General features: G+C 38.2%; 1 protein-coding gene and 1 long non-coding RNA gene across 4 annotated transcripts in view; one reads left to right on the top strand and one right to left on the bottom strand.

Annotated features, from left to right (window-relative positions):
- The window catches only part of LOC309665576, a 218,700-nt gene that overhangs the window by 186,671 nt on the left and 15,739 nt on the right, over positions 1-16,290 (bottom strand). Inside the window, exon 2 of the long non-coding RNA XR_014266522.1 lies at positions 1,031-16,033. This is a non-coding gene — a long non-coding RNA (uncharacterized lncRNA). The remainder of the gene's footprint in view (positions 1-1,030; positions 16,034-16,290) is intronic.
- Positions 52-16,290, top strand: part of GLCCI1 (glucocorticoid induced 1) — a 127,619-nt gene continuing 111,380 nt past the window's right edge. The window contains exon 1 of one of the 3 annotated variants that reach the window (XM_082471852.1): positions 52-1,066. In XM_082471852.1, coding sequence (XP_082327978.1) covers positions 622-1,066 — 445 coding nt within the window. In that variant the 5' untranslated portion in view covers positions 52-621. The other 2 variants (XM_082471853.1, XM_082471855.1) reach the window with 2 other exon arrangements.

Below are 16,290 nucleotides of genomic sequence, written 5' to 3'. Positions count from 1 at the left end.
GAACGACGGAGACAATGGGAATTCTCGTTGCGGCAGCTGCCGGCCCCGAGCGCCGGGAGGCGGTGCAGGGGGCGGGGTACGGGTTGGGGGGTTAGGTGCCTTATGGAGTGAAGAGCGGGCAGAGGAGGCGGCGGCGGCGGCGTTTGCGGTGGCGCGGCTACGCGTTCAGCCAGGCACCTCGAGGCCCCTTCCCCCTACCAGGTCCCCAGAAGCAGGGATCCCGGCCCTCCCTGCAGCTGCCGGGCTCTCCTGCGCGTGCAGCCCCGCGAATCTGCGTGATTCCGGCGGCTGCCCCTTTCCCCTGTCAGCGCGATGCCCGGAGCGGCGGCGGCGGCGGCTCCGGGCTCCTCGCGGCCCCGGCCGTAACCGCCACACCGAGCCCGGTCGGGCGGTTGGGGCCGTTGGACGTTTGTTTTCGCAGCCTTCCCCTCCCCCCCTCGCTGAGGCGGCGGGGGTGCGCGTTGCGAAGGGGGAGCCGAGAGACTCCTCCCCCTCCACGATACCCCCGCCCCTCCCCCTTACACACTCGCACGCACTATCGCGCCGGCTCCCACACGCTCGCGCGCCTCCCGCTCCGCGCCTCGGTGTTGGCCGGCATCGTCCAGGGCCCGCGGAGCCACCATGTCCACTGCCTCCTCCTCTTCCAGTTCCTCTCAGACTCCTCATCCCCCGCCGCAGAGGATGCGGCGCAGCGCCGCGGGTTCCCCGCCCGCCACCCCCGCCACCGGGAGCGGGAACGGTGCGGGCGGCGGCGGCGGCGTGAGCTGCGCCCCGGTTGCGGGAGCCGGCCGGCTGCTGCAGCCCATCCGCGCCACGGTGCCCTACCAGCTCCTGCGGGGCAGCCAACACAGTCCCACGCGCCCGCCCGCCGCCGCCGCCTCGCTGGGCAGCCTCCCGGGGCCCGGCGCGGCCCGCGGCCCCAGCCCGCCCAGCCCGACGCCGCCGCCGACCGCGGCCCCGACCGAGCAGGCGCCACGAGCCAAGGGCCGCCCGAGACGGTCCCCAGAGAGCCACCGGAGGAGCAACTCACCTGAGCGACGGAGCCCCGGCTCGCCCGTGTGCAGAGGTAGCGAGCCCAACCCTTCCGTCCTCCCGGGCTGCGTCTCCCCGACGGTGCCCTCCGTGGAAACTTCAGCCTCTCCGGGCTTCTCTTTGCTAGTGCATTATCGAAGGTGTGAAAGTGGCTTTGGGAACCTCACCCCCCTGCGGTCGCTGCGGGGCTTGGATGAGCGAACTGCGGAGCAACTTTTATTTGACCCTCCTACCGCCCCTCAGCTTTTATCTTCCATCACTCGCCTGTATCGAAAGGTTTTTCAGTTTAAGAGCTGATTAGCTCACTCATGTGTTTGCTGTTTGTAGTGGGGGAAGGAGGAGCTGGGCGAAACACTTAAAAAAACACGCACACAAACTCTCCGGCAGTAGATAAGGTGGTGGTTGTAATCTCTACAGCCTCTTTGTGCTTTCCTACAAAGTTCCTATAATGTGTCTGTGCCTACCGGGATAATTTTTTTTCTTTTTTGGGGGTGGGGAGGTGGAGGCACCAGTTATGATGTAAGGATATCCTGTTGGGTGTGTAGAGGGGACAGTTTTGGATGTGCAATTGAAGTGTATAGTGTTTGGTTTGGCTTTTTTTTTTTTTTTTTGGGCTCCCTCTTTTCTCTACTTTATATAGTCATATGCATCAGGGCGGTACTGCACTGGAAACAGTTTATGCCCAACTCAAGACTTTCATGGTAAATTTCTAAGGACCTATTTGTGGAGTGTGCTCACTTTTTTCCTTCTATTTTTAAGTACACTTAACAGTTCAGTTGAGCTGTTAAAGGATCTCAAGTTTCGTTTTTCTTAGGTGTCAAAGGTAATGGTGAGCTGGTGGATGCTGTCGGCTTCCCTTAATGTTTTGTGTTTTGGTGTGGTTTGGTTTATGTTTAGGGACACGGTGAATGATCTAGTTTAGTCCTGGGGGAGAAAAGGAAGTTTAGCCAAAACAGGGATGTAAAGCTCATAAGGGAGGGAGGAGTAGCTCATGTTATTAGATAGCACGCTAGGGCTACAGATGCTGCTGCTGCATTGTGGAGAGAACGGATCATACCGAGGGGAAAAATCTCTGCTTGGAAGGGAATCACTGTGGAGCCTGTGCAGTGTTTATGTGGTATGTGTAATTTTTTTAATGGAGTTTTCTTGATGAAGGTCTTAGACTTGGAGAAAGTGATTGTGTTAAGATAGATTGCAGTTTTGGTGTTTTGTTTTAATATTTCTGAGCTGTAATTAGCATGTTGCTAAGGCCCTTGTTTTCAGACCACTTGATGGTGAGGCAGGGTAGGATGTAGTGCAGTGGTATGTGTACAGGAGCACCGAGAAATGCATCCTGTAATCAGTATGCACCAGAAGGAATTTGCTCCCCCACTCCTCCCCCAGGTCAAGCCAGCTGCAGAAACTGACATCCTCCAGCAAATCCTGAATGAATGAATGAAAACAACGTGATCGCCCTAATAATGACCACAACTGAACACACATCTTTGGCTGTATTTTATAGAAAAGGCCACCATTTTCTAACAGATTAATGCCATATGCAACTCCTTTGCACATTTTCTAGAACTGTATGAAATGAGAGGTAACAGAATGAAAAGAAGGCAGCAGTTACATAAATTTTTGAGTGATTTAGTTTCAACAGTACATAGATTGAGTTTTGGGATTTTCTTTTAGGGTCTAATGTAAGAGCCATAAAATAAGCACTGCAGAAAGACTGTGTTCAGAGGGTTTTGTGGGCATAGTGAGTAGTTTCAGCAATTGCTGCAACAATATATTGGTCATCTAGTACCTCCTCCCTTTTTGTTGATAAACACATCTTACAACAGATCGTAGTACAACTTGTTTTTCTGCATCCTTCAAAAGTCTTAATTGCTTAGGAATTACAAGGTCCATCATCAAGTAGTTTTAATGAAATTTGTGACCAGGCTTAAACTGTCCTCTTTGTTGTAGTATGTCACATCTGAGTTTAATGCAATTTTAACGCAATCATGATGAAAACGCTTCTCTGAGTCTGGTTGTTCAGGAGACAGATTTGCATCAGAGAGCTTGTATTGGGAATAGAAGAGGCCTTTCTGCTGTTTTTAACACCAGGTGGTTTTGTCAGTTTCTTACATTGAAATGATTTTGAATGTAGGCTCTTCTGCCCCCAGTTCCCTGATGATATTACCTTTCTGTTATTTCTCCACATCCCACCTTGCCCCTCTCTACCTAAGTTAAAACTATACAACTAATCTATTTTTTTTACTCATCTATTTAAAATTCATGCTATGAACAGTTGAACAATTTTTCAAACAATTATCTACTCAGTTTCTTTTGAATTCTGCAAGGTTCTGACTTCAGTGGATTGTAGCCTCCACAGGTCAAGGCTCCTGCCGCTGCTGCTGCTGCAGACACTGACATCACTATACTGCATGAATGAAAAACAACAACGTGCTCCATTTCTGGCTCTCCACCTCCTTCCTTTTCTGCACACTCCGTGTGTGTGTGTGTGTGTGTGTGTGTGTGTGTGTGTGTGTTTAAGATGGTATTACGCTGCATTTGAAACTACATTTAAAACTGTTAAATTAGGTAGGTGGTGGCTCAGGGATATGTGTTTAGTATAGAAGCATATTGCTTACAAAAAGCTTCAAGTGCTATGAGCATTTGGACTAGAGGTGACATAACAGCATTCAGTATTTTTTTTATCTGGACTGGTGGTTATGGAAGAAAATACAGAAGATGTAAACAATTTTCTTTGTAATTGCTTTACCAAGAAGTTATGAGACAGTGTAATTTCTTAACATGTTAGATCATTATTGTCTCCCTCTGAAACATTCTTAATATGCACATTTATAGGGTTAAGTCTAGAATAATAAAGAAATGATACTCAGATTATTTCACAAGGCTGAGGAAAAGCTGAATTATGTAAATAGGCACAATTTTAATATGATATTTATAAAATCTAGCAAGAAGATGGTAATTTTCTTTATTTTTGTAGCACAGTTTTAGATAATTTCAATGGGTATCATAATAGAAGATACATAAATCTCCAAACACCTTGCTCTGTATAGAGAACATGGAGTTTTAAAAATTGAAATTATCTTGTTTATGCATATGATCATATTTTTGTTTGCATTTTTAAAATTTTCTTTTGTATTTTTAAAACTTCAAAGTTTGTTATTTATATTCATTTCTTCTGCCTTTAGCAAAATGTCCCCCTCCCCCTTGTTCAGTTCTGAAGGGTCTTGAAGTGGTGAATGACAAGCTACTGAATGCATCCTCAGGCTCCCTGTGATGTGTTTTTAATAGATGTAAAATCATAAAGTATTATGCAAATAGTTATTTTTTTGTAATGGTAATACATAAGTCTACCTTTGAGATAAATAGAACAACCCAAATGAGAATATAGCAGGATGTTGTGTTAAAATTAATGATCTTTAAGCTAAAATCATGAGTAACAATGAAAATATAATAAAGTTGCTTCTTTCTGAAAACTTCATAAAGCAAAACCTATGAATTCAAAAACAGAACAAATACAATTTTATTGTGCAAGACAGTAAATAGCAATTGCAGGTCCTTTTGTGGTTTTTTGTAAGGATTGAGCACTGAGATGAATTATAAATTCTAAAAGATATAAAAACAGTTGCGTTAGAGCACTCGATGTAGAATACCGCTTATTTTTAAGTGTACCAAACCTAATAACAAAAACATGGAAGAGCTTGTAATTTATATAGTTCCTGCTATGGAGAATAGCATGTGTTGATTCCTGATTTAACATGCCTAATATCATTAACTCTAGAGTGAAATTTGATAAGAATTTTTCATGAGTACCTTGAGAGCCTTATTGTTTTATACATTAAGATGTTATGATTATATTTTAAAAGAAAATACAAAGCCAGCTAGCATATAATGCTGAATGACTGCCTGCAGTGTGTGTGCATGTATGTGTGTGTGTGTGTGTCCGTGTTTTGATCAATTAATTTGCTTTCAGTTTTTTATTTTTCATTAAATTTTCCCTTGAGTCCTTTTTACTGCTATGCTCAGTTTGTGGACTTCCAACATTTTAAATTACTTTTTTTCTCTCTCTTTTTAAAGATACTCAGACATTCTCTTATAAAGTTACTTCTCAGGCCGATATTGTTGAAAATTAAGGTCCTCCTCTTGTCCCTCCACTTTTAAAAATAGTTTTCCTTGAGTGCTTAGAGTTAACTTGTTTCAAAGCTTTCTTATACTAGACTGAAAACAGTTAAAGCTTTGACTGTTTTTCCTAAAGAGACAGGTTTCAGATACTGATTTTTGGGAAAGGTTTTCAGCCTTTGAGAACTACACTGAGTATCAGCAGCGTTCATTAACTAAATTTTCCCATTAATTATGGTACGTAAAATTTCTACATCAGTGGGTCAATAGCAAAATAGATAAGTGAATTTATAGAAGTTTTTTTATTCTTAAACTGTTTTATGTTCAAAGATTATATTCCTTTCAAATAACTATTATTCTAAGCATATTGAATATTGTATACCTAGGGTGTATAAAAGCATCTTGGTCAGTTTAACTGTATCTAAAGTCGTGTATATATATTGAGCTAAAAATTCTTTCATGATTTACAGTACTTTTTACAGAAGGACATTTCATTCACTGCAATGTATGTTGCTTCAAGGATTTAATGCAAATTAGGATTTATACATTGGGGAAGTGTTGAAGGGTAATGGTATCCTTGTGATTTTTATTTGTGATAATGTGGACTAAATGTGAATAAGAAAACAAAGGAGTAATTGGGCTCCATGGCAATGAATAACAATGGAAATAAACGGCAGTGTTCAACAAATGGCGAGTAGGAGAGGATTTTTCTTAAATCTGAAATTTAAAACATTGCTAAAAGCCTGTTTTATCAAAGCTTCCACATACAGCTAATAATCTGCCAAGAAGTATATACTAATGACTTTGTTATTCTTAATTTTAGTTTAGTCTTTTCTCCAGAGTTTAAATCCCCAGACACCACCACGATAGGCTTTTTCACAGCACCTGTCCTGGGTCTGTGCCTGGCACTGTTGTCTTTTGTCTTCAATATATAATTTTGTTCTCTCATTAAATGTCAAAGAAACCAAATCACTGATGCTGTTTCTGTCCTATATTCTATTTATTTTAACAAGAGGTTGAGCTTATCTGATGATGGTCTCTAACTGGGTTTGCCAAAAGTCAGTGGAGGAAAGAGAGAACACTACTCACCTATTGATGTGAAAAACCTGAGTGAGAAGCTGATGGAAGAGCCAGAAGCCAGTCTCCTTCCCTTTCTGCCTCTCATCTGAACCCTAGACCTGACCATGACTCCATGGGTCATCCAGTTGATTCTAGAAGGATAATACTTGTGCTTGTTCTGCAAAACAAATTATAATGGATTTATAGTAATTCTAAAGAAAACAGGATTATACTTAATTATGAACAAATTGTGGAAAAATACTTTCCTAGTATTTCATTTTTGTAGGAACAAACATGGCAGATACCTTTAAGCAGTGTTGTTTACCTCAGGTGAATGTTATTGTGGCAGCTTGCAGGACGAGGCAAGTTCATGAATACCTGAATAACCTCCCCAATATTATGTTGTATCTCTAATTGTTGTAGGTACAAAGGAAGAAAACATGTGAGTGCTTTACTCTATATAAGGCAATATATACTTTCATTCATCAAGAAAGTGGATTTCAAATCATATCTTCCGATTCCAGATACAGCGTTCATTCCACAGGATTATCCTATTTCTCCTAATTAAAAAGAGTGATATTGGTCATCAGCTGTGATTTCTGAGCTATAAGAATTACTGAAGAATAGGTTTTCTATTGGTTCCACAGCACTATTACACTGTGCTGGGGTATGCTTTGACATTTTCAGAATGTCTAAAAATGTGTCAGAGAGAGAGAGGGAGAGAGACAGAGAGGAGGGTATGAGCAACAGTGTGTGAGAGAGAAATCCTGGTTCCTGAGGGGTCAAGGATATGGACTTGGTTGTATCTGGCCCTGTGTACTTCTAGAATCTGTGCTGTTCTTGAATCGTATTATAGTGAGAAGTATGTTTCTCCATGATTATTAAAAGTTAGTTATACATGGTGGTAAACTGGTAAATGCTTCAGGAATTACTAAGCAGAGATTCTGGTCTCAAGTGATGGTCCTGGCAACTGGTACTAGGTTAATTTAGCCCCACCAAGAGCTAATAGTTATCACTGCAGTTTGTGGGTTTGAACTCTGTATATTTATAACTTAATGAAATGCAACTATGGTGCACCTTAATAATGGCTCACCAAAAATAAGGATGAGTTAAAGAAACTAGTGAGATCCATTATTGTGTGGGAAGGTTGACGTCCAAAATTGTCTTCCAAGTTATTAGAATTCAGAAATCCATTAAACTTTTGGATGTTTCATAACAAGAAGGCAAAAACTGCTAAAACTTGCTGCCTAGTGTCTAGAGATAAAATACCTATCCACTACTGACAGTAATATCCCCTTATTTAGCCAGTATGGCCACAGGGTGAACTTCTGTTAGTAGTCCCTATAGCTAATTCTAACTTTTATATTACTAAAATATCAATTATTTAGTGAAACATTTTCTAAAATTATTATACAGTTGTTTTCTTGAGCAGAACAAACAAGACATGAATGAACTCTTTGTAGCTTAATTAGCTTTGTTAATACCTATGATATACCTAATAAAATGATTGCTGTTGATACTATTGAATATAGGATTGAATGAGCACTGACTGACAACTAGAGTTGCCCTATAACTGATTCTATAAATTTGCTTGGGGATTGTCTTATTTCTGGTAAAGGTGGAATGAAGCAGTGTGTGGCTACATTTATTCCTTAATGGAATAACCTGGCTTTTTTCTCTAGAATTAATTATCAAGTTAAAGACCAAAGAAATGATTTTCCAAATGGTTCCATAAAAGAGGCTTAGAAACAGAAAGGTATACTGAAAAATATTAGATTTGGAGTCAAGAGACTTGGGTTATATTTCCACTTCTAACATTTGACTTATAGTAAGTTCTTAACTCTTTGCATCTTATTTTCTCTATCTTTAAAATGATATAGGTGGGCTTTTTAAGAGTTTGGTTGGGTAGGGAAAAGATTCCGCTATGGAAAGGAAAAGTAAGTTTATTAAAGGAAAAGTAAGTTTATTATTTACTGAGGTATAACTGACAAATAAAAGTTCTATATATTTTAAGGTATACAGTGTGATGATTTGGTACACATTTACAATGTGAGATGATTACCACAATCAAGATAATTAACATATCCATCACCTCACATAGATGCCTTTTTTTTTTTTGATGTGACGAGAACACTTAAGATCTATTCTTAGCAAATTCCAAGTATACAATACAGTATTATCGTCTGTAGTCACCATCTGTACATTAGATTCCCAGAACTTACTCATAACTGGAAGTTTGTACCCTTTGACCTCCCCACTTTTCCCACTTGCCAGTCCCTGGCAACCATCATTCTACTCTCTGCTTCTATGAATTAGACTTTTTTAGATTATGCACATAAGTGAGATCATATTTGTTTTTGTTTTTCCCTGTGTATTTGTTTTTCTGTCTGGCTTATTTCACTCAGCAAAATGTTCTCCAGGTTCATCTATGTTGTTGTGAATGGCAGGATTTCCTTCTTTAAAAGACTGTATAATATTCCATTTTATATGTATACCACATTTTCTTTATCCATTCCTCCGTGAGTGGACACATAGGTTCTCCACATCTTAGCTATCGTGGATAATGCTGCAAAGAACATGGGAGGGCAGATATCTTTTCAAGATACTGATTTTACTTCCTGTGGGTATATACTCAGAAGTGAGATTGCTGGATCATATGATAGGTCTATTTTTAAGTTTTTGAGGAACCTCCATACTGTTTTCCATTCCCACCAATTTATATTCCCACCAGTGTTATACAAGGGTTCTCTTTTCTCCACATCCTCACCAACACTTCTTATTTTCTTGTCTTTTTGACAATAGCCATTCTAACAAGTGTGAGGTGGTATCTCATTGTGGTTTCAATTTGCATTTCACTGGTGATTAGTGATGTTGAGCACTTTTTCGTGTACCCTCATTAGCCATTTATATGTCATCTTTGGAAAATATCTATTCAGATCCTTTGCCTATTTCTTAATAAGGTTATTTGTGTTTTTTGCTATTGAGTTATATGAATTCCATATATACTTTGGACATAGCAAATGTATATATCCAAAACACCATACGCTTATCAGATGTATGGTTTGCAGATATTTTCTCCCATTCCATAACTTGCCTTTTTATTTTGTTGATTGTTTCCTTTACTGTGCAGAAGCTTTTTAGTTGCTTGTTTATTTTTGCTTTTGTTGCTTGTGCTTTTGGTATCATATCCAAAGTATCATTGCCAAGACTGATGTCAAGGAGCTTTTTCCCTATGTTTTCTTCTAGGAGTTTTATAGTTCCAGGTCTTAAATTTAAGTCTTTAATCCATTTCAAGTTAACTTTGTGCATGATGTAAGATAAGGGTCCAGTTTCATTCTTTTGCATGTGGATATCCAGTTTTCCCAGCACCATGTATAGAAGAGACTGTCCTTTTCCCATTGTATATTCTTGGCACCCTTGTCAAAGATTAGTTGACCATATATGCGTGGATTTATTTCTGGGTCCTCTGTTCCATTGGTCTATATGTCTGTTTCTATTGCCAGTACCATATTGTTTCTATAGCATTGCGTAGACTAGATGATTCTTAGTAAAATTAGTTATTTACTGAGCTTTTATGTCAGCAACTAGTCTTCACCGGAACTCAATATAGAACACTTTTATAATTTCTCTTTCTCTCTTGAGAAGTTAAGTAATCTGCCCAAGATCAGGTGGCATGCACAGAAGGCCCAAAGGGCCATGTAACTCTCTAAGTCCCGACTTCAGGTCAGGTGAAAGTTGCTTTTGGAACCCAATTAATTATGGGGCAGGAAAGCATGCACAATGGGTTATCCTATTGCTTATACAGTTAAGTCACAGAAAGGCCAAAAATAGCTTTGGTGGGCTGTGAAGAGAAAGCTAAATGGAACTAAACTCTAGGGTCCATAGAACTTAAAATAGCTGCAAGTATTCCCAGTGATTCAGGCCTCAGATATGTATATAAATATGTCATAGCACTTCAAAACCTTATTATGTCATTAGTAAGCCTTCCCCATGGTCCTTAAAGTACTTACCACTTTGTTAAGACAGAATTTAGATTTAATTTTTAAAATTGCCTTTCACATGAAATCTTAAAATCTGGGTAGAATGAGTCTTTTGCATTTTCCTATTTGATAACGTAAGCTTTACATTTATAATAAAGCATCATAAGGCTCCATTCAGCCATAACATTGTGATTCATAACTTTTACCATTCTTTGATAATTTAGCAGCATTCAAAATAGTATCTTTTTATATTTCACGCTCATGGCAAAGCAGCAAAGTGCATTATCTTCTCAATTTATGCCTCCTTGGGCTCTTTTCCATTTTCTAGGTTTGCTGATGTGATGTATAATAGAAAAGATATTTCAATCTCCATTTTAACAATTTCTTTCAGGATGTTGTGGCGTTTTTCAGTGTCACTTGTGCTTACTCTAAGCCCTCTTTGATAGTCAGTGTGGAACATGAATCCTTTCATAAGTAACATTAGAAGTGGTATTTTTATTGTTATTGTTATGATACTGAAAGTGTTATATAGAGTCTATGTGATGAAGTTTCTCATGACTTTTCTTGTGTAATTACTTTACTAGTTAAATACATCAGTTTATAAGTTGGATTAATGAAGTAATATTTGTATCTTAGAAGATAACAAAAACTAGTAGAGCTCAGTTGCTCAGTTACCTTAAAGAACTTTGCTATACTTATGTAAACCTGTGAAATGATCTTCCCACGAATGTGTAAAAGGATCATAGTAAAATACAGACTTGTTTATATATTAGCTGGTAGTCTATAAACAAATTATGATATTTTTGAGTGTTCTGTGACAGTGTCATTTTCTTTCTTCCAAAGTGTTTTGGAGGTACTCTGGTGCATCTCCCTGAAAAGAATCAACTGTCCTTTTCCTGCTTAAAGTCAGGTTATTTCATTTAAGTGTCTAATACTTACTAAACAGGGATTAGCAAACATTGCTAAATGCAGTTTCATTAGCATTGTAAATTAGGGAGTTAGACTGTGCTCAGAAATCAGGTTTTGGAAAAAAGCTACAGTATTCTGCAATATTTTGATCAGATAGCTTTAAAAAACTTATTTTAAAATTCTGTTCTTTCTTTGCATATTTAAGTGACCTGTTATTGAAAAATACCTGGTCAGTTGACTGCATTTGCCCACTCTTTGTCTTTTTGGTTAACACATGGCCAAAGATGAGTGTAGCTTTAATGTAATTTCAGTGGTAACTGTTCATTCAAGAAATTTTTGTTTTCAGGTATTGTAGTTGTTGGCAGTATGTTGATGAGTAACACTAATGCATTTTCTCCCCGTTTCACACAATAAATATTTATTGAGTCCCCGCTATGTCTGAGGAGCTCTGTTTAGCCCTCCCAGAATACGCATTCTAGGTGCAACTGGGGTGCTCACGTTCATTTTTCTCAACAAGGTCAAGTCATTTAAAATCTGCCAAGAATTTGACCCACTATTTTCTCTGAGGTTTGGACTTCATATGGGAATTATTATGTTCTATGCTTATCTTTCAAGATTAGGTTGCACTTCTTGGTATTCTTTTTTGAATACCAAATACTTGTTTATATGTGTTTTTCCCTTATTAGATGAAGCTTAGGGAGAGCATTATCTTGTGGCTTCTATATTATATCTAGGTCTAAGCTATATTGCTGCCTAGACATATTATAATATTCTGCTAAAGTTTGGCCTAGCATGGTGGGATTAACATGGAATCAGCTTCTGAAGCTGTTATATTTGGAGAAATTCAAAAAACCATCATGCCAAAAATTTGTTGGGCATTTTCAATTAAAAATCTAAATGTTTTTAGATCTGTCATAAAGATCATGATTATACTAAGCAAACAATGAGAATATAAATTACATATTAATTTGTTCTGTATTGCAATGTAAAAATTTTAAAGTGTAGAGCAGATTTTGGGGTGGTTGTTTGCTTTAGAGAATATCTAACTTACGTGCAAGTAAAATTATTCAATTTAGCAAAGTGTTATTTACACACACTTTTTAGGAAGTCAGTTACACAAGATTGAGGTTCATCTGAGGTTGTAAAAATATATTACAGAATAGTGTAATTTCTCATTGCTACATAAAATGTTCTACTGACATTTAGCAGGATTAACTAATATCCTAAGAAGTTGTTATAAATGAACATGAATAGATCTTTTCCATTTCCTTTCTAGTCTGAGTTTTAAAATTCTAAGAAATTTTGTATTCAGTTAACCCCTAAAAGGGAAAGAATTCATATGTACTAATGATTTTATTTCTTACATTTCTCTGTGGAAAGGTATGCTTTTAAATTAGATAAATATTCCAAGTTTTTTTCTGGATTATTTTGTCCTTATAAAAAAAACGTTATTACTTGAATTATAATTTCCTACCAAACTGTTCCTAACCAGCTTAATGGAGGAAATATTTCTTCCTTCATGAAAAACTTTCACCAAACCTTCTACTGTTATCAGTGTCAGGAGGACAAGGCAATAAGTAAGCATAATTAGACTAGAAATATGATTAGTACTGTGGATTATGATTTTATTTATAATTGTATAATCCTACAGTCTGATTTTAACTTAAAGTTTCTGTATATACTTAAGGACGAAGAAATTAATTGGTCACCCATATACACACTACTGTATATAAAATAGATGACTAATAAAGACCTACTGTATAGCACAGGGAACTCTACTCAGTACTCTAATGGCCTATATGGGAAAAGAATCTAAAAAAGAGTAGATACATGTATATGTATAACAGATTCACTTTGCTGTACACCTGAAACTAACACAACATTGTAAATAAACTCTACCCCAATAAAAATTTAAAAGTAAATAAATAAGTATACATTCACAGGAAATTGCAAAGACAATACAGAGAGCTCCCACGTATCCTTCACCCACTTTTCCTTTAACGGTTATATTTTACAAAATTATAGTATGACATCAAACCAGGATTTTTACATTGGTGTGTGTGACTGTGTGTGTGTGTGTGTGTCATTTTATCACATGTGTAGATCTGTGTAACCACCAGTATAATCAAGATACAGACCTGTTCTATCACAGATGTCAGATGCCACTCAGATCTCCCTCGTGCTGCCCGTTGTAGTCACACCACTCCCTCCCACTACCACCCTGACCCCTGGCAATCACTGATCTGTTCTCCATCTCTGTAATTTTGTTGAGAATGTTCGATAAAAGGAATCATACACTATGTGACCTTTTGAGCTTGGCTCTTTTTCGCTCAACATGATGCCCTTGAGATCTATCACAGTTGTTCAGAGTATCAATAGTCTGTTACCCTTTATTGCTGAGCAATATTGCACAGTATGGATGTACCACAGTTTCCTTACCCATCACTTATTGGAGGACATTTTGGTTAAGGTTGGGTCTGTTACAAATAAAAATGTTAAAAAAGTTTGTGTACAGATTAAAAAAAAATTAATTGGTCACCTAATTTGATTATACCTAAGGGCTACACAATATCTGTGTGCGTGTGTGTGTGTGGTGTGTATGTATGTGTATAAAAGAGAGAATGCTGTAAGGTTTGCATTCCTTTCTCAGCAATCACTGGATAATCACTGGCTCCTGATACTTTCTCCATATAGAGTAGAAATTCATGGTCATCTTTTCATAATTCTATAAGTAATTTTAATATACTAAGTGGTAGTGACTTAGGGACTTTACTTATCTCATGTAAGATAAAACCAATGGACAACTAACTAGATGAGAATTCTGAACATCTTCCTTGTGGTTATGGGGAAATTTGCTATTTATAATACAATTATATTTCCTTCGGGAGGCATGTCTTCAATGCTGAACTCTTTGAAGTATTTACTTAAGGATTATTTGGTAAAAAGTTGTTGAATGGGTTTGGAGAAACAAATTAATCAGTTTACATATAAATTCCCTTTTCTGAATCATCTAACATAATTTAGAATGACAATCCAGTTATCTACAGTTTAATTTTCTTAGTAAGTGTATGATCATTTTCTCTGCTGGAGTTGGCTTTGTGATTTTTGAGCAGAATATTATGTTGGTATTTAAATTCAAAGTTGAAAAAAGTGTTGAAAGCTGTCGTTACTGCATTTCTAGTGACTGGAGTGGGTATTCTTATAGGTGGTAACTGTATATATCAAATTAAAACAGACATGATGCTTACATCCTGCAAGTCTACATATCCAAATATTTTAAAATATCATTATAATTGTCTTTGGATGTTTTGCTCATGCTCTTTACCTTCTTGCTGATCTTGTTACCATCTGTATAAAAAGTTTTAATTTAAAGTATATTCCACCGATGTTTCACGTAGAATATATCATACTCCCTTAGGTAACATGCTTTGAAAAAGTGGCCTAGTGTATTTTTCTATGCTACTAACAGAAAATCAATAATTTATTAATAAGACTTTCAGACCCAGAGCATCATTGGGTTGGGTTCTTAACTTCCTTGCAGCATAATTATTAACTTTTCCTCCTCCCTCATTTCTCTCATCCTGCTGATCACTGTATCTTATCCCATCTCCTTAGAATTATGTCCTGAATCTGGTAGCTTCTTTCCATCCCCTCACGGCTCCGTTATTACTTATTGCTTGATTTGTTAGAACTGCTGCCTCTTAAGTGGTTCCCCCGCCATTAGTCTCCCCTCTCTAATTTACCCATTGCACAGTCTTTCTTTATAAACGTAGTCTTTCTTTAAAAAAAAAAAAAAATTCTGAAGTTCACAATCCTTTGCTTGACATAAAAGACTCATCTCAGCATCCTCGATTGTGTACCTCAGGTTCTTTGTAAACTGAACTCACTTTGTATTGAAAATGCTATTATCTTTCAATAGCTCCATACTTGTCCCTTGTCAGGCAAGGACTCCGTGTCAGTGTAAGGTAATCTACTGATTACTGTAAATTAGATTAAGTTAGATCATTCTATTTATGGTGACAATTGTAATAATTTAGCAAGACTTACTCTAAAATTTGGCTCAAACCATCTCCAAGGTAATTCAGACAAAGGGAGTTAAGCCCTTCTATAGTAGAGACTTCTAAGTATTCACCAAACCCTGTTTTGTCTCCCTCTTGGCCCACATCAAGACTCTTTTTCCTACCCCTCCTTACAATTAGATAAGGCTTTGTGATATACAACATTTTCATCTGTGTTCAATAAAAAAGCACTAGTTTGATCCTCGTCATTCATTCTCTTCCCTCATCTGCCAGCTGGAAGCAGAGAATCTAGCAGAGGACTCCAACCAAGGCCCTGGGGGAATGGTGGAGCCATAAGATGAAGGAAGTCTGAATCCCTGAATGATCATATAGAAGGCCATCTGTCAGCCAGGAAGATACACCTTGGGTTTTTATTGTGATAAGCCACGAATTTTAAAAAATTGTAGCTGTTAGCATTAGCAACTTTACTGCACCTCACAGTTTAAAGAAAGGTGGTCTACCAGCTGCTACTACTGGAGCCAGTTTGAAAATTCACCTTGGGAGTCTCACTCTTACCTCGTGTGATCCATCACATAGGCAAGTGTGGTTCATTGTTATCCGTGCTTCTGTCAGTATGCAAGAGATACTTCATCAAGTTTGATTGTGTGATCTTGGTGGAATGTATTTAGTTTTATATAATTTGCTATTTCATTAACTGAAGATGCTATAACTACTCTTTGATTAATAATTTAAGAGACTATTTTCAAAAAAATTTGGAGACGTTATGAGAATTGATAGCCATGTGGAAATAAATCCATTGTCTCCCAGAGTGCCTGGCAGGACACGAAGTTTAGTGGTCTTATTAAGTGGTCTTGTTATTTTATATAAACATGTTATTTTTCTTGGATATGCACTATATGAAGAGTTATTTATTATATGAACCTATCTTTTTTTTTTTAATTAATTAATTTATTTATATTTATTTTTGGCTGTGTTGATTCTTCGTTTCTGTGCAAGGGCTTTCTCTAGTTGAGGCAAGCGGGGGTCACTCTTCATCGCGGTGCGCGGGCCTCTCAGTATGGCGGTCTCTCTTGTTGCGGAGCACAGGCTCCAGACGCGCAGGCTCAGTAGTTGTGGCTCACGGGCCTAGTTGCTCCGCGGCATGTGGGATCTTCCCAGACCAGGGCTCGAACCCGTGT

Source organism: Balaenoptera physalus (assembly GCF_965194825.1).
Source record: "Balaenoptera physalus genome assembly, chromosome: 8".
Lineage (NCBI taxonomy): Eukaryota > Metazoa > Chordata > Mammalia > Artiodactyla > Balaenopteridae > Balaenoptera > Balaenoptera physalus.
The sequence above is the reverse complement of the archived record's forward strand: the minus strand, read 5'-3'. Positions and strand labels throughout refer to the sequence as shown.